At 38.9% G+C, this 24,237-nt stretch overlaps 1 protein-coding gene across 1 annotated transcript in view; it reads left to right on the top strand.

The window, feature by feature from the left end:
- The first annotated feature begins 9,276 nt into the window (after window positions 1-9,276).
- epb41l4b (erythrocyte membrane protein band 4.1 like 4B) overlaps window positions 9,277-24,237 on the top strand; it is a 547,093-nt gene continuing 532,132 nt past the window's right edge. The window contains exon 1 of the mRNA XM_051936130.1: window positions 9,277-10,116. Within this exon, the coding sequence (XP_051792090.1) occupies window positions 9,853-10,116 (264 nt within the window). The 5' untranslated portion in view covers window positions 9,277-9,852. The remainder of the gene's footprint in view (window positions 10,117-24,237) is intronic.

The following is a 24,237-nucleotide window of genomic DNA, read 5'->3' as shown; positions in this document are numbered from 1 at the left end:
TGCTGCTAAAGTCCAATAGTCTGGGTGGTAAGTCTCCTTAAGGAAACTGGCTCGGATGGTTGCCCAGAGTTGGAAAAAGTGAAGCAGATAGTGTTGCCTTGTAGCCCAAGTTGGGTGCAACTCAGGTGCAAGGTGCAGCTATCAGCATGAACATCTAGGCAGAAAATGAGATAGATGATAGTTTGTAGAGACGTTTGGAAGGAGGTGCCTGTAGCCATGCATGGCAGGGGAGCTGTAAAGTAGACAAAAAAGTAGATGGAAGACACCATGAGAACCATGATATAAGCCCAAACCAAGCCCTAATGGATTATTATATTATGTATCTATATTCCTCCTATGTTAAATTTACCATGAATAACAAAGTTTCTAATTACAAACTAAAATCAATGAGCCTGTTTACTTCATTAACCAAAGCATTACTATATTTTCATTTTAAAGTTTTGAAGAGGAATTCAGCACAGACAACATTTCATGTTCTTTTACTTCCTAACTAAAGGAAGGCCTAACGATGGTGACCTTGGCAAGTTGATCACGATGAGCAGATGCATTTGCAGCAAGGTCTCCAAGAATGAGCAAGGCCTGAAAATCCATCAGACCCAAATGAAATGCTCAGTGCAGGGAAGTGTAGCGCAATGCACAGGATCTATTCTTGGTGAGACGCGGGAGGAGCCCAGCCCGGTGATATCCCACAGTGCCCAGAACCTCCAAGTGTTTAGCTCTCCTGCTCCTAACAAAGTTGTTCAGCAGAATTAATTGGCCTCCAGCTAATCAGCATAGGTTGTGGCACCAGTTTGACAAGGATATAGCCAGAATCATCCACTCAACAGGAAACAGAGATGTAGATAAATGACCCCAGACATTGAACATAATCACTGTCAGCTTTGCGACACAGAGGTTTGGTGTCAAGGAACGCAAGATGACTAGATATATTTACACCATGAATTGTAGGGTAGAGAAGATACACCAGCTGAGTCAAGAGCTTTTGATGGTGCCAAGACAGTCTGAGGTGACTACTGAGGAGAAGAAACCACCTCTTTGCTGTATCAACAGGAAGAATCTTATGACCCAGTGTAGAGTGGAATGGCACAGGAGACGAAGGACAGACTGAGCCAGGAAGCAAACTGCATTCTTAGCAAACCCTTTTGGCGTCATGAAGCAGCTGTTAATGCAGAAATGCAGGGGTCATATTCAAGAAATTGATCATTTTCTGCACAACGTCCTGAATGACCCAGACAGAGGGCAAGAGCTAGGACCTCAGAGAGCCCTTTTGGACATACCAGCCCCAATAGTGGAGTTTCAAACTGGAGAACTCACCTAAAAGGAAGTCCAAAAGGTGGTTACAGCAGCCAGAGCTAGCTCTGCTCCACATCCCAGTGGAATACCCTATAAGGTTTACAAGCACTGCCCAGAGCTCTTCAGAATACTCTGGAAGATGCTGTAAGTGATTTGGTGAAGGGGTATGGTAACAGAACAGTGGAGGTATGCGGAGGGAGTCTGGATACCCAATGAAGAGAATTCAACTAAGCTGGAGATCAGATCCTTCAGATCCATCTCACTTCTCAGGATGAAAAGGAAGGTCTTCTACAGTGTCCTTTCTAGAAGGATGACAGATTTCCTCCTAAAGAATGGGTACATTGACACCTTGGTAAAAAAGGTGGAATTCTGAGAGTTCCAGTGTTCCTAGAACATATTTGAGTTGTGACCCAGCTAATCAGGGAGGCTCATGCAGGAAAGGGAGACCTGGTTTTAGTGTGGCTTGATTTTTTCAATGCATATGATTCAATACCCTACAAGCTGGTTGAAACTACTCTAGATTGATACCATGTACCCAACAAGATCAAGGTCCTCATATTGAACTACTACTTCATTCTGAACTATGTTGTACTATGGGAACTTCAGGCTTAGAGTCACAACTGGGAAATTAACATATGACTGGCACCAGCTTGAAAAAGGGATCATAACTGGGTGTAACATCTCAGTTATTCCTTTTCCTACTTGCCATGAACATGGTGTTCAAGACAGCTGAGGCTGAGAGCAGAGGCCTGCTCTCCAAGAGGAAGATCAGTTGTTACCTCCAATGGTGGCTGGGTCTGCCATGCAGTTTAAGCGGTGCAGCACTGTATGGGAACGGCAATAAGCTCCGACTCATCATAAGCAGTCTTGAAGAAGAGTTTAAAGTGTTGCAGAGAAGAAAAGGCACTGCTCTGTTGGGACTCTAGAGTGGTATCAGCAGGCATAATGGTATGAACAGGTAGGAAGTGGAGATCCCAGGATGGTCTGGAACTAGCAGAGTTTTGGCTGAAGCACAAGACTCTTGTAGGAGTTTTGACAAAAGGGCTGGTGGGTTTGGGAGTGACCCCACAACCTTGTTACAACAAGGCCCATGGCAAGTACAGACATCCTCTAGTCCTGGAGGAGGTGTGGGCAGATTTGGTGGAGCAGCGAATCAGTAGGATGGTGGGCCTGCGGCAGGGGGTAGAACAAGGTAGGAGGGAGTGCTGAAGAGGAAATTATCTTGAGGTAACCTCTGGAAGGCTGAACCACAGCACATGAAGTTCATGGTTCAAGTTCTGTATGACATCCTACTCAGCTCAGTAAATCTACATACCTGGGGCAAGAATGAGTCTTCAGCATGTTCTCTCTGCACTAGAAAGGGCTCAATGGAGCATATCCTCAGTAGCTGCACAAAAGGACCTCAGTGAGGGCCTCTACCACTGGCAACATGACCAGTTGCTCAAGTCAGTGGCAGAAGCCATCTCTAAAACCATGGCTAACAACAGAGTCATCCTCAGCCAAAGGGACATAACCTTTGTCAGGTTAGGAGAGCAGCGTTAGCCACAGCCTACTGTAGCAGCCAGCCTGCTCAGCTCAGCTCAGTGTTGGACTGGGAGCTGCGAGTAGACTTAGGCAGGCAACTCAAGTTCCCGGACCATGTTACACAAACTTCTTTGAGGCCAGTTGTGGTGTTAACATCTGTCTCTTTAAAGCAGGTGCTCATAGTGGAGTTGACAGTTCCTTGGGAGGATAGCATTGCAGAGGCTAATGAAGAAAAGCGTTCCAAGTACCATGAGCTGGTGGAGCAGTGCTGGAGGAGTGGCTGGAATGCTCATTGTGAGCCCATTGAGGTGAGGAGTACTGGCTTTGCTAGTCGATCATTATGCAAGGTCTACTTACTTCTTAGTATCACAGGAGCTGCGAAAAGAAGAGTCATAAAGTCCACCATAGAGGCTGCAGAGAGGGCCTCCAGGTGGCTTTGGATCAGGAGGACTGAATCATGGGCTATTGTTGCTGGTGCACAAGCCAGGGATGGGTCACCTGAGTGAGGGTATCTGATGTTGAGAAACCCAAACCACCTGATGACCTCAAGTAGCATCACTGATGATGAGTCCCAGAACTTCCTAGAATGTATCTTTAAACTAAAAAAATATTCTCCAGTACCTCTTTTACTGTTGTCAGATTCTACAGTTTAGGATGCTAGTTTTTTGCTATTTAGTTGCTTTCTCCACTGTTTAGGCACTGTCTTGTATGAACATAGTACAACATCATTCCTGTTCATTCACCTATCTGCATATCCCTAAATGTTATGTTACAAAGTGTGATGCTGTCACAGAGACACCTGTACATTGAATAATGTCAAAGAAGCCAAAATATACAAAACATGTTAACATATTAAACAATTATGTGCAAGTAACATATGTTAAAAAATGTTAATTTTATGTGAAGTATTTATTTAAATACCTGTCATTCCAGGGTGAGAGAAGACATTAAGGGACTAGAGTCCCTTTAAGCAGCCCTTGATACCTGTGCTCCCCGGACCCTCCATTATGTTAAATGGGAAGCATCTCCAACGTAGCTATACGAAGCCTATCTACTTAAAGAATCTGGGAATATGTACCTCCCTCTTTGGTTGGAAATGCTCACCCCACCTGAAACCGTCTCTTGCTCACTCTTTGTCTCTCTGTCTCCCACTTGCTCTCTTTCTCTATGAGAAGAGACCAGGAAACTTGACACCTGCTGAGCCCTGCCTCTGTACAGTTTTACTCTTTGTCTACAGTCACCTTGCCACACAAAAATCAAAAGTTTTTTTTATTATTATTAAATATGGTCATATTATAAAACTTATTTTGAGTTTAACTGCCTTAAAATAAAAAAAATATTTCAGAGAATAAGCTTTAGTTTAGGATTTGTTATTCGGAAAAATTAGAGAGTTGGTGAATGGTCTGGATAAATTTGTAATTCGCTGTATATAGTATGCATAAACAAGAACACACATTATATATAAGCTGTGTTTACTGCACCACTTACTGTTGTGTTCAGTTAAAACTCTAAATGTCAGATCTTCTTTAAACTTCTCCTAGTGTCTATTAATATTGCACACATGCATTTTACATAGGCAGTGGGGAACCACTTCAGCCACCTGACTGATCAGAGTACCATCCAGGTTGCAGCCATGTGATCTTAAATCTCAGGCTGTTTATTATCGTATCTGTTACTATCCTGTAGCTGTTACCCAAAATCCCTGTTATGGGGCATCTTATAAATTTAATATTGATGCAAACTCTAAATCACTTGATAACCAAAAAAATAAAGAGTACATTTAGACCAAGAGTTAAAATCAGATCCTCTACTAGGGGTACCTATATTAGTTACAAAATCAAATTAAAGCAAAAAATATAATACCAGTACAGAAACCCATTTGCAGTTTAAAATGCTGCTTACTAATCATTTGCTGTCTTGGAAATAAAGCTACCTTGATTTGTGCCTTCTCACTGAAACCTGGCTTAGTAATTTTAATGCTACTTAGCCGAAACATCACCAAATTTCATACATTCCTTATCAAATCAAGAAATACAGGTCAAGTAAGTGGCCTTGGGATACTTTTGTGTAATGAACTGCAAACAACTTTTAAATATTTAGGCAAATGTATGCCATTTGAGGCAGTCTGCAGACCACCACAGCCATATTCATTGTTCATGACTGAACTTGGCATCTGTTTATCTGATTTAACTATACATTATAATTGTGTAGTGTTGATGGGGAACTTTAATATTCACACTGATGTTGAAACTGACACTTTTAGCAAATGTTTTACTTATTTGTTATACTCAGTAGGTTTTTGTCAGCACGACTCATATCCATAACCACACAGTATATCTAGTTATTACTTGTAGAGTTCAGGTTCAAAATGTAACTATTACTCAATTAAATGAAGTTACTTCTGATCACTACTTAATTATATATGATTTGGTTTTGCTCTTACCAATGCATTCACAGATTACAACAAGGACAATGTGGCTTCTAGATTGTCTCTCTGTATCAAACTTTGTGGAAATTTTGAGAAAGTAAAGTGGGAAGCAGCTTAGATCAAATAATCCATCCATCCATCCATTTTCCAACCCGCTGAATCCGAACACAGGGTCACGGGGGTCTGCTGGAGCCAATCCCAGCCAACACAGGGCACAAGGCAGGAACCAATCCTGGGCAGTGTGCCAACCCACCGCAGTAGATCAAATAATAACAAATTCAAATAAAACTTTGAAAGAGGCTTTGGATACAGTAACTACCATTTAAAACAAAAGTGATTAAAGTGCACAGAAACTCAACCTGGTTTCAATGGGAGTATTTGAGCTCTTAAATCAGTGTCAAAAACTGGAGCATAGCTAGAGAGCAACAGAGGTGCAGGTCTTCCTAACTGTATGGACTAAGAATGTTAAAAAAATATGCAAAAGCTCTCTTTATTGCCCACTCAGACTGCTATTCAACCGTAATAATCCCAGTAAACTGTTTAGAACAGGGGCAAACCTAACAAATGTTAATTCTGACAAACAGTGTAAAATACATACAGACTACATTGCAGACTTTATGAACGTCCTTAATAATAAAATTGAGAAAATAAGGTCCCAGATTTCAGTATCACATTGCAAACTTAATACTAGATTGGCAAACCCTGTCTTTCCTTGTATGTACCACCTAATAATGATAATTATTTTAATCTTGTAACAGAACAAGAAGTCTTAACTTAAATTTCTAAAATGAAACCCACTACTTGTTCCCTCGACCCATTCCCAACAAAGCTAGCAAAAAGCTCAATGGATGAACTTAGCATTATGCACAGCTCATTACTGAGTGGTGCAGTTCCAGATGCATTAAATTTATCAGTTATCAGACCACTACTTAAAAAGTCAGACCTAGACCCACAGATTCTTAATGATTATACACCCATTTCAAATTTAACATTTCTCTCTAAAATACTTCTGTCTTGCCTTACACATCACAACAATTCTGCACCAGTCACAGTATGGAAATGCACTAACCTGTGTTGAAAATTACACTCTGAAATACTGATGAAGAAAAACTCAGAAAACTTTTTTAGACTCAGAAGTTAAAAAAGGTGTCCTATAGGACTCAGTACTGGGACCTTTACTGTTTTCACTTTACACGCTTCCATTTGGAACTATCTTTAGAAAGCATAACATTAATTTTCACCCGTATGCAGATGATACCAAGTTATACCTTTCTTTTAGAGCTAATGACTATTCTCTCATGGTGTCCTTAATTAGTCGTGTTAGTGTATTAAAGAAGTGGATAGATGAGAACTACCTGTCTCTGAAATGTTAATTACAATATTCTACATGTGTTTAACTCAGTTTGAATAACAATTAGTTTTGCTAAATTGGTATGCAATCGATGCATTATATTTGACACTTGCATGTTTTTAAAGCGCATATTACAAAGCTATCCAAAACATGTTTTGTCCATCTTAAAAATTTTGGAAAATTATGACATTTTATGAACATGCAGGATGCTGAGAAATGTATTAATGCATTTATTTCTAGTAGGATTGACTACAGCAATGTGGTAGTCACTGGTTGTTCAAATCATTCTTTATACAGTTTTCAGTTAATTCAAAATTCTGCTGCAAGAATTATTACAAGAACCAGAAAGTAAGAAGACAAAACACCCGTTCTCATGTTCTTACACTGGCTACTGGTTAAGTTTAAGTTTCAAAATCCTCCTTTTAACATATAAAGTCTTAAATAACTAAGACCTTGCTTACTTATCTGAACTTATCATTACATTATGTAAAGTTGAACTTTTGGCTACAGGACTCAGAAGCAGTGGAATGATCTACCTGCTACTATAAAGGATGCCCCTTCAGTCTCAGTAGAAGAAGGTAGAAGACTCACTACTTTAGTCTAGTATACCCTGATTAGAACTGCTGATTTGCTGTGCATACTGCATCTCTGTTTGTTAATCATTTGTACAGAACTGTAAGTAATACAATATGTATAAACTGTTATTAACCCTCTTCTATTGTGCTTCTTTTCACGATATCCTAATGTAGTACTTGTACTTGGTACCACTGCTCTACTGCCAAGTTTTTCTCCTGCCTATGAAAAAGTCATCTCAGATAAAGGAGAATTGGAATCATTGGATAGAAGGGTCCTTTCATCAGATTGGACAGCTCAGCACTGACTCTACTGTAGAATGCCCAAGGGTGGACAGTCAACTAGTTGGCTAAGGTCTCCAGGACTATGTCTGACTTTGTCCTTGACTCTCTTACTTCTACAGTTAATTAATGGACAGGTTTCATTGATTTCCCTTTATGTCAATGAGTTTCTATTTTGTTTACTATGTATTTTAACAAATCTGTATCTTTATACATGGTAATTATGCATTTAGTGATTGTTATAATCTATTCTTACATTTTCCCTAGGGAGCTGTTGTGGCACCTTCACTTGGTGAGAAGCGCTGTGCAAGAACAAATTATACTGTATTATTGTATTGCATTTCTGAAATGGCAATGATATATTGCCCATTATCTTTAAGAAGTACACTATTGTTTTGTGTATTATATTTATCATAATTTTTGACACCCACTACATATCCAAACTACCTGGAAGTTGACTTCTCTTTGAATTGCCCATCTTCCATTTTTTCCTGCAAGGTTTGATGAGAGTTTTTTGTCTTCTTGGAAAGTCAAGGCTGGGTGGCTGTCAATTAAACAGGATCCATTAAAGCCCACTGGGGCATTCTTTGTGTAATTTTGAGCTATACAAAAAATACATGGTTGTTGTTATTGCTCTGGGCTGACAGGAGTGGAACCCAACATGGTCTTCTGCTGTTGTAGCTAATTTACCTGAAGATTTGATGTGTCTTACATTCTGAGATGCTTTTCTATTCACCACAGTAGTACATAGTGGTTGTCTTAGTTATCATAGCCTTTCTGTCAGCTCAAACCAGTCTGGTCATACTTCTCTGATCTCTCTCATCAACAAGGCATTTCCATTCGCAGAACTGCCATTAACATTTTTTTGCACATCATTAAACCATACCAGACTGTTGTATGTGAGGATCCCCGGAGATCAGCAGCTACATAGATACTCATATCAACCCATTTGGCACCAACAGTCATGCCATGGTGGAAATCACAAAGATCACATTTTTCATCATTCTGAATGTGAACATTAACTGAAGCTCCTGACCTGTATCTCCATAATTTTATGCATGGATAAACAGGTGTACAGGTGTTCCTAATAATTTGCTCAGTGAGTGTACATTTTCAAAACCTTCTTGATCTAATTCAAGGTGTTAAGGCTAAAACCAATCTTGGCAACATCAGGCACAAGGCAGGAGCCAGCTGTGGATGGCGGGCAGTCCATCACAGGGCTCATTCACATACACAAGCACAAAGAGGCCAGTTTGAAATCACCAAGTAAACTAAAACACGTGTCATTAACGATACTGGAGGAAACCCACTCACACTTGTTGGAACCTACTTATTTTGGTACAGGTTGTCAAGGAGCTGAGTCAACTATATATGAATAAACTGAATAACAGTTAAATTAAAAAGTGGATTGAGGAAATTGAGATTATCTGTAATAAGTAATTGATATAACTAGTGACAAATATACCTAGAAAAACACTGGCAGTAACCAGTGTGACCTGCTGATAACAGGATCATTTATATTCACAGTATGTAGTCATAGATGACTGGAAACCAGTCCCACTGGTAGAGCAGCAGTCAAGCGTTTCAGGTTCACATTTTTTTTCCTTGAGGCAATCCGAAACAATGGGCGCTCCGAAACCACGTGGCTCTCTCCGAAATGTATCTAATAAAGATACATATCGCAAACGCCTGCTTGGCAGTGAATAACATAGGATACAATGTTTTTTCTTTATGATTTATTTTTTCCATTTTTTTACAACTAAAAACAAGCTAACGCACCTTTCGGTCGACTGTTTCTTTGCAGGCCACCTGTCGCCAGGTGTATCGAAACGTGCAAATTCCGCGCGCACCGCCGGGTGTCGCCAGTTGCTGTAGGTGAAGTATCCGCGCAAGCGCGCTGCTGACTGTTTGACCGGTTCGGGTAGCTCTCTCTCTCTCTCGCTCGCTGTTTCTCACTGTGTGTCTTTCTACCTGCTAGAACGCGCGAGTGCGCGGCCGCGCGTTTGTGGTGGCGGCGGGTAGCAGCGGGCGGCTTGCCCTGACGCACGCCCCGTGGCCTGACGCAAAGTGTGCTTGAGGAAACGGTGAGAGGAGATATAGGATTTCTTTTTTCCTTTTTCTTTTTTCATGTGTATTATTCCTAGACAGGCGGGTCAGAGCAGCAGGTGACTGAGAGCCGCGTGAGTTTCAAGGGGGAAGACGCGGACAGCTAAAAGGGAGTCCAGGTGACACTGAACCCCTTCTCCCTGCTCAGGTGGATTCACTTTCGGTGCGCTTGTTGCTAAGTGCGCTCAACTCCAGTATCGGGAACAGTGCTACGAGCCTTTCCGTTTTCCCTTTTTTGGGAAAGGTGCACCATATAAGAAAAGAACAAGAGGAGAAAATAGAACCAGTGAGAAAAGATGATGCGCTTTCTTCGTCGGACCTTCGGCCGGCGGTCTATGAGGCGGTATAATCCCCCGGACGAGCGGGATGGAGCCGGAGCAGAAGGGGGTGTTGGCCCAGGGGCAGTTCAGTTCCAGCACCACCAGCAGCAGCTGCATCATGCGCCGACTGTTGTGAGCGGAGGAGCAGTCGTTCACATCCCGGCGGCGGGGGGTAGGAAGGCGGTCATTACCTGTAGGGTACTTCTCCTGGACGGGACGGACGTCAGCGTGGATTTGCCGGTGAGTGAGTAGTTGTCGCTGTAATTCTGTTTATAGCGTTTGCATGAACGAGTGTTACTTTTTTATATATTTCGGCAACAGCCCACAGTAACATTTGTAAAGGTAGCGGTGTTATGTGCTGTAGGGGGATAACGTGTTTGTTGTCCATCGAGCTGACAAGTAATGGTGATGGCAAGGACAGAGCGTCCCAGGTGAAAGCATGAAAACTGGTAGAAGTGAATCGAACTTACGGGTGGCAGAACCAAGGCTGACTAGAGGAAAACTGGAGATTGTACCTTTCTGACAAGCGACATTGCCAGAAGCGAATATGGTGATGTAGGATAGACTCCTTTTGGGCGTCTAATTTAAAAAAAATATGCTTAGGTAATTAGTAAACCGTATGCCAGGCTTTGGGGTGGAGTGTTAAGTGTTGATTAAGGTTTTAAAGTATGCTAATGTTTTGGTAGTATGTACTGTCGTCTCGTAAGTGATTGTGTTTGGGTTTCTGTTGTCATTTTATGTATTAAAATTAATAAATAAAAAGGTTTGCTAGGTTTCAGTGCTGAATTGGCATTCAAAATGTAGGAAAAGAACTTGACAAGTAGCGCTGGCAGAAAAGTATAAAAGAGCAGGGAAAGGTGTAAAAGGAGACAGTGGTATAGGGGTTAGAAACGATTAGGACAGGATCTGGCAATTGGCAGGGCCAGAAACAAGCCCAAAGTATTTAAGTAGCTTAAAAGTACCAAAACCATTACTGACAACTGAAAGATGATTTGTTATGTGCCAGAAAAGGGTAGATGAGACTGGATGGTTTGATGAGTTAGGGACAGAAGCAGGTACTGCATAAGACATTTGCCAAGAAAGAGCAGGACCATTCAGTCCATCATACTCGTTTGTTTAGCTAATAGCTAAGCTGTGCCAATATTTTGTCGGTTTGAAGCATACCACTAAGTCATTTAGCAAAGGTTCTGGAATTCAGTCAGTCATTTTTCAACCCGCTATATCCTAACACTGGGTCATGGGGGTCTGCAGGAGCCAATCCCAGCCAACACAGGGTGCAAGGCAGGAACAAATCCCCGGGCAGGGTGCCAGCCTACCGCAGGGCACTCGCACCCACACGCCAAGTACACAGTAGGGACAATTTAGGATCGCCAGTGCATGTTCTGGAAATGGCAGTGCAAAATAGTTAGGTGATTAGGGGGGGGCATACATTTAGAAGTAACAGCAGAAAATATGCAATGGGCTAATGAAAGGTTTGAGCTGTACCACAAAAACGTAGATCATTTACGAGAATGTCTAGAAGGTGACAGAGCCATAATAGGTATTGTGGATTATCAGAAGGTCTAACAATTGTCAGTGCCAGATACGAATGCAGAAATCAGGAGTGGTCCTAGCAAATAGAAGTGATCTTTATATATAATACACTACCGTGGCTGTCCAGGATTTTAAATCACCTGTAGCTCGCAAACCGTTTGAACTATTGACCTGACATTTGGCACACATATACTACATGACCTCTACTTTCCGCTTTCATTGACCTCCAAGATTATTCCTCTTTGGCACCCATGCAGCGTTTGTGTATGGGTGCCGTTCTCATTCTCTACCACCTTCGCCATCACTTCCCCTACCTCTTCATATCTTAAATCATTCTTGAGGCAGATTGAAGACTTAAGTGCCAGCATAAGTAAAAAATTAAAGAAAACGTACTAAGTAATTGCAACACAAACATTGACTTAATCAATTTCAACGCAAAAAGATGCCAATGAAAGAAGAGAAGTGGGCTGCTAGAATGGAGAAAAGAAGAGCTGCTCAGGAAGCTTCAAGTGCATCAACCTCTGAGCAAACGAATACTAAACGTACAGAGAAAGAGTAGGAAAACTATGAATGTTCAAGTCAAGTGTATTCACTGCATGTTATTGTGCAGTGCACCGTTACTGGTAGTACATAATTTAAGAGAGACTACATTACCAGATTATAATCGGAAGGTTTAAGAAGAATTGTATTTGACACATTGAAGGGGCAGTATTAAAGATTTGTTGATTGTTGGAGACTCTGACAGATTGCTGTGCTTGGTAGTGTTCAAAGGTTCGATGGGTTTAAGAATTGACAGCAGGTTTAGAAGAACAGTCGGTGCTGAATAGGAGACTTGGATCAGGTGAGGATATGTCTAAAGTAGTAGACCTAGAAAGTGATTATAGAAAATAAAAAAAGTCTAAAGCTTTATGTGTTTGAGAAGAATTTCCCAGGCAGGTTGTACTGCCAGTTGAGGGTTGATGATTTAAAAAAAAAAAATACTACTAATAATAAAAAATGTTGAAATTCTATGCTTGGTTATGCTTGACACATTTTCATGGTTTTTAGTGGACATGAACATGTTCGTCCAGTAAAGAGTGTTGGTGATTTCTAATGCTGTGAAGTAATTAATGATGTGGAAACAGGTGTCTTTCTGATAGGTACAGTATATCACATAAAGGGTCAAATCAATGTCTATTATTTATTTTTTAAGTGCTGTTTACTGGAAGTTTGACAGTTTTTTTTTTCCACATGGAGCAATATGGTATTACAGAAAAAGATGTATTGCAAGAGGTGTTGGTACCAGATGGCAAAGCTGGAAATTGAGAAGTTGAGGGGGATCAGCAGAACCTGTAGTAATGTTCTCCTTTTTTCCCACTTCCTTTTTGTCTTATTTTATATAGAACAATCATAATGAGCTATACTCTGAATGCTTGTGATTTTTTTTCTTCTGATGACTTTAAACTGTAAAGTTATTCTAAAAATTATAGATTTATTTCCCTCCTGTGATAGGACCCATCAAATAATGGAATAGGTCATTGCTGTCTGGATTTGTTTTCAGATCATAATTGTGTCCTTCAGTGCCTTTATGAAGGCTTCATATTAGCTTGTGAATGTTTCTTGCAGGGATAAGTAACAATTTGTTAATGTATTGCTGCCAGTGCATAAAAGCCTAAAACTGCATTTCTTAATTGTTAACAAAACTGTTTAACAATTCTTTGCACAAGATTCATACATTCTAAGCAAGGGATTTTTAAAAGTGAGGAAAATATTTTCTCTTTTACTCAGGAAATTTTTTCCATATAAAGCTCTAGCTTATCATATTTGTGCAGGTGAGCTTATCAGCGACTGTCCGTTTTTCTTAAACATTATGCCCAGTTTATCTGAAATGTGGATCAACAAGGAAAATACGTTATCATTTTGTTGCTTTTTGGCAAAAATGTTTCTAATTACTGACTGAGCATACCATGATTTTATTGTAAGTATTGTTAAAGGTGAATCTGAATCCCATTGCTTTTATTGCACAACAAAGGAACATTGCAGCACTATATGGAAATACTTGGAACACATGGCGCTTTTCTATGTGGTGCTGCTTTTTTTTTTTTTCTTCAGTATGTATTGATATAAAAATCATTTCATTGTAATATTAATGTTCTCAGTAGTTGAGACTTCTGATATGTTCTGCATTGTAGTGTGTTGCAAAGAGACAATGGCCATGTGCCATTTAATTTATGCAACCAATACAAAAATCACTTTTTGTGTTCTGGAATTTACATCTTATTTTGTTTCATATGTATTTGGTTATTTGTTTTTGTTCCAGAGTTTTTGAATTTGAAGTCAGTTCTTGTATTGGTTGATTGTTTTGTTTAATGAAAAACATTTCTACCGTATTTCTGAAATTACCCTTAGTGAAAATTCTGCTTCTTCTTGAAGTAACATTAATATTGATGTCAATGTGTCACAGCTGTTAGTGTGCAGCAGTCAGTTGGGGGTATACAAGCTTTTTTGCCTGGTTTTATTTTAGTTGAAGAATTAGGCATTTTATTAAAACAGCCTCATCAGTAAAATAAAATATTTGCTTTGCTCATTTAATATATGCATCACTGTTACTTGAGCATTTATTTTAACTAACTGCTTGAATTAAATATTCAGAAAACTGTTTAGAATGAATTATACTCATAATAAATGGTTCTATTCATTATCTTGGCAGGTGCATTTCAAAAAGTTGTGAATAAGGTACATATAAGTCAATTCTACTTGAAATAAGTGCATGTAATATCTTTTCTGGGAATGGTTTTTGAGAGAAACAACTTTTACTTCATGCCAGAATAGACATACAAAAGGATACATTAATTTTCGGAGAATACACAAACTTGCATTTGATCCTCTTGATTTAAATGTTGAATGTATCTTGTTAGTATTTGCAGTATTTTTCACCCACTTAAAGAACATATGTTTTTTCCTTAGTTTAGGGTCGAGTATTTGTCACTCATGGCATAACAGGAGAAAGATAATTTGTTTCAGTTAAGAAGCATACCTGAACTGTATAGTCTTTGAAATTAAAGGAGCAGAAATAAAATTTAAAAAAGATAATGACAAATACGTATGTTTAACAGAATGAGCTTTAGCAGGAGCTCAAATACTAATTTGTATCTACACGATGGTACAGCAGAGCTTTAAATTGCAATGCAAGAATAATAGTCTGGTCACATGGTACTGACTCAGGCTGTCTTTCTTCACAGAAGCTATGCTGGCTGGTTTTGAGAACAACTGCTATGATGGTGTTGAGGTAGCAGGGACACATAAGCAAGAATTTACTAGCCTTTCCAAGTAGGATATCAAGGGTCTTTGGCTTCCCACCAATGTAAGGAATTTTCTTCCTTTTCAGTTAACGTTCATTCCCCAAAATGTGGCCATGAATGTCTTCCTATTCAATATGCTTTTATTCACTGATGCTTTTGGAGTCGATTTGTAAATCAAGCAAAAATAGACACCAGGAGGATTACATCTGTTGGCAGCATTAACAGTGCAGGTAGTTCTAGTTTAGTCTCTAAAACTGGATCTTTTGCTGAATGTTCCCTCTTCTTAATTGAAGTCCTAGTGTTTTGAATTCTGGTTTACACATTAAATGCTTATGCAAGTGTCAGAAACATCAATTTCTTGAACTTCCAGAAAATCAATTTGTGTGTGAATGTGCATTTATGTAATACATATGTGTGTCTATGTTTGTAATTATATGTATGAATGTATCTTTTCTGTTCTCTCCAACACTGCAGCAGTACATGGCTTCTAACATTGTGTTACACTATGTGTTTCAAGGGAAGAAAGGGATATGAATGCCATCACCTGCTTAGCACTAGCAGGATTATTTTGAAAGACAGTATTTCACAGCTTGAATCTGAGGGCAAAATTTTAATGGTAAGGGGGCATTTATCTGGGCTTTTGTTGTCTGTACTCACCAGAGCAATGTCTCAGGTCTTTATGGAGGATTACTTAGAAACTATTCAAATTTTAAATAACATAGAAGGTCATATATTCAGGAAATATTTTCTCTATAAATTCGTTTAAAAATTAAAGTTAATTCTTATGTTTTTTTTATATATAAATATTAATAGTTCGCATAGTATAGTATTTATGCTTATTATATATACACACCATGTTTGTGCCACTGTTTTGAGGTACAGTATTACTAAGCAGAGTTAAGAATTGTTTTTTGCAGTATACAAAACTTTGAAAGAAGTGAGACAGCCACCGCTGCAGAAGAGAGCCATGTTTTCCTAACATGCATCATATTAGTGAATTTTCCATTGGGAATCTATCTATCTATCTATCTATCTATCTATCTATCTATCTATCTATCTATCTATCTATCTATCTATCTATCTATCATCTGAAAATGCAGAAGACTGAAGTTAGCCATTTATTCCAGGACATGGTTTTCATTGTTTGACTCCTCCCCCCTCCTTCTTGTGACAATGTGCACAGTTTAGTAGACTTTTTTTACAATTTCAGTATTGGTTTTAGAAGTAATGATATTTTTATAAGACACTCAGTTTATAGCATTTTATTAAATTTGTTCATTAACATTTGTTTTCAGTAATTTAAAAATGAACAATTCTCAAGCAGTGCTCTCAATATCCAAACATCATAATATCAAAGACACATGAACCAGTAAACACTACTGTTATTCAGGATATATAGCCTGTATTTCATGTGTAACAACAAATTGGAGGTGAGAAGTCAAATTAATTATTATATCAAGTGTCAAAAACTCAAAATGCTTTCATGTTCCAAACGTCTTCCTCCTTTTTTAACTTGTCACAGCTTCAAGGCTTCATTTTTGAAATCAGCCTTGTCATTTTAAGATGGTTATTTTAAAATTTATGTTAAATGGTCTTTCCTCTGTTGGTTTCAAAGTACCTCACCTAAGTGATCAAAATTTATTTCCTATGGAAATTAATCAATAATTGGCTATTGAATTTGGGATGCGTTCTCCAGTTAAGATTAGTCAATCGTTTTTGTAATATTTAAATATGGGTTGAGTATACTTTCACCACATTTGTCACATTTTAGTTTTTATACTAGTTATAGCAATTTTTTAGGTTAGATAAACTTTATTAATCCCATGAGGAAGTTCAGATGCATACAGCTAGAGGTGGGCGGTATGACCAAAATTCTATATCACGGTATTTTTCTAAATTCTGCCGGTTTCACGGTATTAGACGGTATTTTTTCCTATGCATGAGTGGATGTTAACCACATTTTCCACTGCAATTACTGCAGTAGACTGTCTAAGAACAACCTATTAGACTGTTATGAGAGTTGTACATCGTACAAAAAGACATTTTAATGTGCACACAAGTATTAATCCAGGTTTGCATGGCCCCATAAAGTGATAGTTTTCAAGGGGGTGGCACTAAAGAGAAGGAATCACATTGCATGACAGATGCAGTCAAAATATAGAACCTTTAATCGAACAAATTTTGCAAAAGCTTAAACTATGATTTTGACAACATATTTTCAACCATCCAAAGAGGCATTTAGACTTCGTAAAATGGTGTTTGTCAAAGGTGTTTGTCAAAAGTTGGATTGCACTGAACACGTCTTAGAAAATGAATAAATAGTAAATATTTTTTGTAAACCAACTACACTTTCTGTTAATGTTAACAATCTCTGTTCACTGACACGTTAAAGTGACTTTTTAAACAATTTTACCATCATTAAACTGCATAATGTTTAAACTAATAAATAATAACAATAAAATACATAATAGTATTACTGATAGTTGCACCATTACTTCAAGGCTTCAAGCCCAGGTGCATTACACAGTATTCACCAAATTAAAATAAAATAAAACAAGTGCAATCTTGGTGATGACAATGTCATGACATCTTACCAACTGTACCATCATTTAGGCAAACTGCATTAATATGGACCTTGCTTCAAGCTAAGCTATATACATAAATAATAAAAACTGCAACTTGCATTTATAATGCTGTTTGTGGTATAGCCCTATGGAAGCGCATTAGGGCCACTGTGAAGAAAAAAAAAATATGGACACGGAAGAAAAAAACAAACTATATGTCGAGAATAAATTCGACATGTTGACTATGTCAAGATTAAAGTCGACATTTCCATTTTATTCTCAGTTTATTTTATAATTAAAGTAGAATGTTGTAAACTAAACTTCATCCTAAAATCAACGTTTAATTTACTAGATTTTCTCAAACCCCGTCACAAGTTAATGCAGCACATCAAATACTTTGTGTTAATCACCACACGATAAACGTCTTTGTGAAATTAAAACTAGTTATTAACTTAGCCGACGGAGTGTTCAGAACTTTAAAAATATCTTCGTTATACATGTTTAATTATGCCATCCATTCAGAGTTGCGCCCATCTCTGAATGAGTCGGTAGCACATCGCAGAATGAATACAAGCAAAACATACACTAGCAAGTACAAGAACAAGTACAACTTGGCTTGCAGTATTATCCAGTAGTATAGAAACAGTATTTACACATCTGACCTTTTAAAACTAAAGTATCTCCAGGTGACGGATGTGACTCCTTTTTTTCGGCAAAAGTTCTTCTGTTCATCACATGTTCAACTTTACTTTTAGTTCAGTTTCAGAATGCTCTCTGTCCATTTTCACCGCGCAGAATTACCTATGCTACCGCCCACTATTTTGGTGGTGTAGCAGTGAAAAAGAGCCCTAGTGCAACAAATCTGTGTTTAGCGGTGTAGCAGTGAAAAAGGTCCCCACTTAAACAGTTTCCCGCTGCGCCATGTTCCGAACGTCGTTTAGGCAATTTAAACCGGTGTTGCGGTATAAGAAAAATCCATATCATAAAAAACGGTTTTCAGTATGAACCGGTATACCGCCCAGCACTACATACAGCAGCAGAAACATTAAAAAACAACTCATGGGACAAGTAATAGCCAATCTATTAATCAATAGATACATTTTTAAATGTTGTATAGACATTTCAAAATGAACTTACCAAGTACATAGGAGGAAGCATTGAATTGCCTGTTAACAGTGGGCAGAAAAGATCCTCATAGGCGCTTCTAAGCACGTGATGGATTGAGCCTGTGGCTAAAAGTGCTTCAAGAGAGTGCCAACTTAAGGGGATGGAGGGGATTTTTCATTTTGGCATCCAAATTTGCCACCATGTTCTTTTCCACAAGAGTTTCAGTGTGCCCAGGGTTCACAATGTGAAGAAGCAGGCTTTCCTGATAAGTTTAAGGCATTCTGCTTCTTTTGAGCTCAATTTGCATCCCCAGGAGACTGCAACGTAGAGCTTAGAACACTAGCTGCTGTGGACATTTCCAGCAGCTTCCTGAATACATCAAAAGACTAGAGTCGTCTTAGGAAATACAGTCTGCCCTGACTCTTCTTGTACATCCAGTCCGGTTTGTTGTTTACGTGAACCCCCAGGTACTTGTAGCTCTGCACTGCCACATCCTCCCTCTTAATGGAGACTGGTCCCAGATTGTCCTTAGCATGCTGCAAGTCCACCTCTAGTTCTTTTGTCTTGCTGATGCTGAGTTGCAGGTTGTTGTCCCTGCACCACAAGACAAAGTCTCCATTATTATTGCAGCCTATGACGGAGGAACCATCTGAAATTTGTGTAGGTGGCAAGCAATAGGATTGTGCTGGAAATATGTTGTGTAGAGGGCAAACAAGAAAGGAAATAAGATATTTCAATTTTCCAGGTTCTCAAAGTTGATCACAAACTGAGTTGGTAAAGTTGGGTCCAACATAAGTCAAGGGCTTAATGGAAGAAAGCCCACAGTTGTTTTATTACAGAAAGGCTTTGGGTGACCTTTCCTTAAAACATAAATCCCTTGTCTAAATGTGTAGACCTGCAGATGATACACATCTTATTGCCCCTGTCATTTACCTATCCTTACACTTGCTAATCTTTGACAATATGCAGTACATTTCAGAGTTCAATGCACTTGTACTAAAAAGTACTGTCCACTTAGGGGTGGGCGATCTTTCCAAAAAATCATATCACAATCCTTTTAACACAATCATGATCCACAATCTGAATTGCAATCTATCTTTTCAATGTGGCATACACTTGAGAGAATATCTGGACTCAAACTCATTAACTCCTAAGTTACACTGTATTTTAAATATCAGACAAAGCTGAATTCAATTGTGAATAGATTACATACGAAAATAATTTTAGAAATAATAAAATGTAAACAAGGGCAATTTTCAAATTGACAGTTTCACACATTAAAAAATGTTTCACAGTTTCAGTTTCAAGTTGGGATCAACATAACCATAAAACAAATTTAAAAAAAAAAATGTATTTAAATGTAAACATTAAGTGCAAGAAGACAGTTTCACAATCATTTTAGGTAATAAAATTAACACAATAAACCAAAACGGAATAGCAAACAGCTCTAATTAGAGGTAGAAAGGTAGATGATGAGGTAGAAACAGGTGAAGAATCAAATGTCCATACCTTTCATTTTAAATACAGGTATAAACAACTTCACTATGCTATTAAACTAGCTAACTAAACTCCAGGTGCTTTAATTACATATTTTAAACATGACATTCTGTTTACATTAGATGTAATGATTTTCTGCTTACACAATCACAGGCAAGGAAAATCAATCGATCCACTTTATGGGGTTTCAGAGCAGTCTTTTGACTTGTGACAATATTGCCTCCTGTGCTAAACACTCTTTCTGATGGTGCACAGGTTGCTTGGATACAAAGATACTTTTTTGCCAGGCATCCAGACTCCAGTACGGCTCGGATGTTCAACTGGACCATAAGTTACTTGTTGTTCCAAAAAATTTGCTGTTTTTTAATTGCTTCGCAACCCTCTTTTGACAGTCGCTATACATATGTGGAATGGCCGTATCAGAAAAATATTTGCAACTTGGAAGATCATATTGCGCATCTAAAGTGTTTCAGTTTCTTAAAACCCACGTTGTCTACAGCTTTGAATGATACCATATCCTTAGGTAGGTAGAATGTGACCGCCTCAGTCACCTCTTTCCATCATTTGCCGCTTTTATCATATTTTTTCGATTGCTCTAATGCGTCGATCAATGACAACTGTTTGTGCTTCGCAGCCACATGAGGTACAGATGAGTTGGGTGGCACACTACTGACATCGAGACCTTCTTTGGCACAAGCTTCTCATCTGCTATGCTGCTTGCAGTATGAACTGTTTTTAACATCTTCACACAAGAAATCTATGGTTTGGACATGTGATATAATTTGGCCAATCACAACGGGAAATCATTCTGTTGGATTGTGGACTTGGCAGGATCCATCAGTATCGAGTATTAGAAGAATATAAAATCACAATCTGTATGATTCTCTTGAAAATTAGATTGTGGATGTCTTTAAGATCGATCACAATCTAAAATCATCAGAATGCGCACCCCTATGTCCACTACCTTCTCATAGTAGTTCATGAAGAATGTCACTGCAGCCTTCCTGTTGAAAGTGTCCTTCCTCACCCCGATTAATGTAGTTTTGGAAGGTAGTTTTGTGTTCCATTCTCATGATGGTAAAAATAGTGCAAACATGCAAGGAAACCGGCTCAATAGCTTTATTGGTTTAATGTTTGAAGAATAGTTAGTTCGGTAATCAGAAGCAAATGAAGTGTAACAGTTTACACTGTGCAACCTGGGTTGCTTTTGTAGTTTTGTAACACATGAAGATCAGCAACACATCCAATATGTGTGCTGTTATTCCAGCTTTGGCTATGACTCAAAGCATTCTTAGTTTGGATTCCCTCACTGAACTGTTAATCATCTGATTTTATCAGTAAAATCCCTGAAGCTTACGAAAAATGTCATAATGCCGGCTACCTTAAATTCCCTCCCAGCTCTTTATCAACATCTTTGTTTTGCAAATTTGTAAATTAGCACTGGCAGCAGGCAGCCTGCTCACTCATCCCCTCACAGAGGCAGCTAACATTCTCCCAGCTCAAGTCTGTTTATCTGGGTGTGAAGTGCTTGGAATTGTATAGGGTGAATAAAATATCATTTGTTTGGAATGCATACATTACATGGTGTGTTCCTTGTCTACAATGATCTTTGTAAATGTAGGATGATAAAAAATGCGAGGTAAGAAATGTTGAATACATAACTAAAACAGAAACTTTTTTCATGTTATAATAGACAAAATGCAGATGTTAAGTATATAATATGTGAAGACTGAAGTCCAAATATCAAACACTTTCACAAAAGGTATAACAAAACAAGTGCGTTTTTGCTGAAAAATATAATGAAAGAAAAATAACTCATTCAATTTACATATTGTTGTCAGTGAGTAAAAACCCAAGCCCTAATCGACAGACTACTGACATGTCTACTTGGCTGATATAGAGGTAAGAACTGCTGGCTCGTAATCAGAAGGTTGCAGGTTCAAGCTCTGGTTCTTCCCATATTGAGTCATGAGCTGCTATTATTGTTATTACTATTATATCATACACTCAAATCAAATGTATGTTTGTAACACCCTGTGTAAATTTTTGCTAACTAGTGTCGCAGGTGGCTGGGGGGGCGACCTGGCCGAGATGCCCTGGAGGACCGGAAGAGGGCTTGCACCTTCCCCTGACCATGTGGGGGCAACCGCCCTGGTACCTATAGGGACCACGGGTACAGAGCTCTGAAGCTCAACCCTGTAGTGGCCCGTTGTCACCGCCAGGTGGCGTCCCAATGCCTTTGGAGCCCAGGACCTCAGCACTTCCGCCATACCCGGAAGTGCTAGGGGGAAAGGAAAGCGGGGACACCCAGAGTGCTTCCGGGTGTGCAGCCGGCACTTCCGCCACACTGGGAGTGTCGGTGGAAGATTTCTGGGAAGCACCTGGAGCACATCCGGGTGATTATAAAAGGGGCCGCCGGGTGGAAGAGGATGGAGCTCGGAGGAGAGGAGTGGAGGCGGTCAGGACCTGAAGAAAGGCATTGTGTAGCGGGCCTGGACTTTGGGGTGATTGATGCTGCAGTACTATGTTGTGCATGATCACTGTTGTAAATATATTTGTAAATAAACGTGTATTGGGTGTCAAAACGATGTCTGCCTGTCTGTGTCCGGCCTGTTCCCCACACTGTAAAAGATATCGCTGAAGGGATACAAGCGGACACACAAACGCTGGTGAATCATGTATTCTTGGTATCTTGTTGGCGCTTGAATATTTTTGTTATTCAGTTTAATTCTTGAATAAAAGCACACGTTTCATTATACCTTTATGAAAGTGTTTAGTTTATATTCCAGTAACCACTTGAATGACATCAAATCTGTCTCTGCCTCATGCATGTACACACACATCCATACATGAAAATGCCATTATTTGAAAATGCTATGTTCATTTGAGCATGTTTTTTTTTTTTTTTTTTTTTTTTTTCTCTCCCCCCCCCTGTCCCCGGTCTTGCCCAGTCTCCATGTTATGGTGCATGGTACTGAGAATGCAGACTTCTTTTTGAGCGCATACACTGTCAGCATGTCACTGTTAGATCTAAACACTAGTATAGATAATTGGTTGTGTATTAAAGTAATCTCTTTAGCTGCAGGTGGAAGGCCCACTTTATATATGGTTTCAAGCAGAGTTGTGTTGCAGTGCAGCAGTCTATTAGCCAGTGAAAGCGACGTGAAGAAGTTGTCTGTTGTTACGGTTCTGCCTTTGTCCAGAAACCACTCCATAAGCTTTGTGACCACAGTCTCGTAAAGTCTTTCTCCCTTGAGATGACGGGGTCTTTCTCTGAGTAAGGAGTTGCATTGCACATGTACTTTGTCACCAAATCTGCCGCAGTCCAAAACTTTATGCCAGATTTGTCAGGCTTGGTTGAGTTGTATTGCAAGAAAGTTCAATGGACCTTGATTGGAAACAGTTGCTCATCAACAGTAATATGTTGCAATACGTTGTAACTCAAAACACAGTTTTCAATAAAAAGTTGCCAGATACGCGAGATCGCAGCAAATCTGTTGTTTTTCACACATTATGCATGGGTGTCTTTGTTGTCAAAGCACAAATGCAGCATGATAGTCTGATAGTGGTCGCGGGGCATTGTATCTTTGATTGCCAGTACAACAAATAGTTCTGACCTGGTATCAACCACAGCACCAACTGTGGTCTTCGCTGCTCTTGTGAAAAGAATGGAGATAAACACTATCAACTCAGAGAGGGAGAGGCAAGTTCGTTATACCACGTGAATATGACTGAGGGAAAACAACTGAATAAAAAAAAAAAAAAAAAAAAAAAAAATTTTACACCAGGTGTTACAGACTCAAATCAAATGTATGTTTTTATAATAATAAATGTAGCTGACTACTCAACACATGGTGAACTTTGGCTTGAACACACAACCTTTTGATTACAAGGCAGCAGTTCTTACCTCTACACCAGCAAAGCAGACACATCAGCTCTCTGTCAGTTGATATTTGGGCTTGGGTTTTTACTCATTGACAACATGTTTAAATTGAATGATTTCTTTTTCTTTGGTTATATTCAATAAAATTTTCACTTTTGTGAAAGTGTTTATTTGATATTTAGACCTCAGTCTTTACAAATTATGCAATTCATGTCAGCATTATGTCATTATTATAACATGAAAAAAGGTTTCTGTTCTAGTTGTGTTCAGCATTTCTTCCCTCACATTTCGTGTCATCCTACATTTATCCAGATCATTGTAGACATGAAACGCACAATAAATGTATGTATTCTAGGGCTGCAACGATTAGTTGACGTAATCGAGGACGTCGACTACAAAAAATTGTCGACGCAGATTTTTTTATTGTTGACGCATCATAAAAAGAACCTTCAATAGAGGTTCCAGTCATAAAGAACCACATTATTTTTTGTAACTG

The sequence above is a fragment of the Erpetoichthys calabaricus genome, chromosome 13 (genome assembly GCF_900747795.2).
Source record: "Erpetoichthys calabaricus chromosome 13, fErpCal1.3, whole genome shotgun sequence".
Taxonomy (NCBI): domain Eukaryota; kingdom Metazoa; phylum Chordata; class Cladistia; order Polypteriformes; family Polypteridae; genus Erpetoichthys; species Erpetoichthys calabaricus.
Note: the sequence above shows the minus strand (reverse complement) of the source record. Positions and strands in the feature narration are given on the sequence as shown.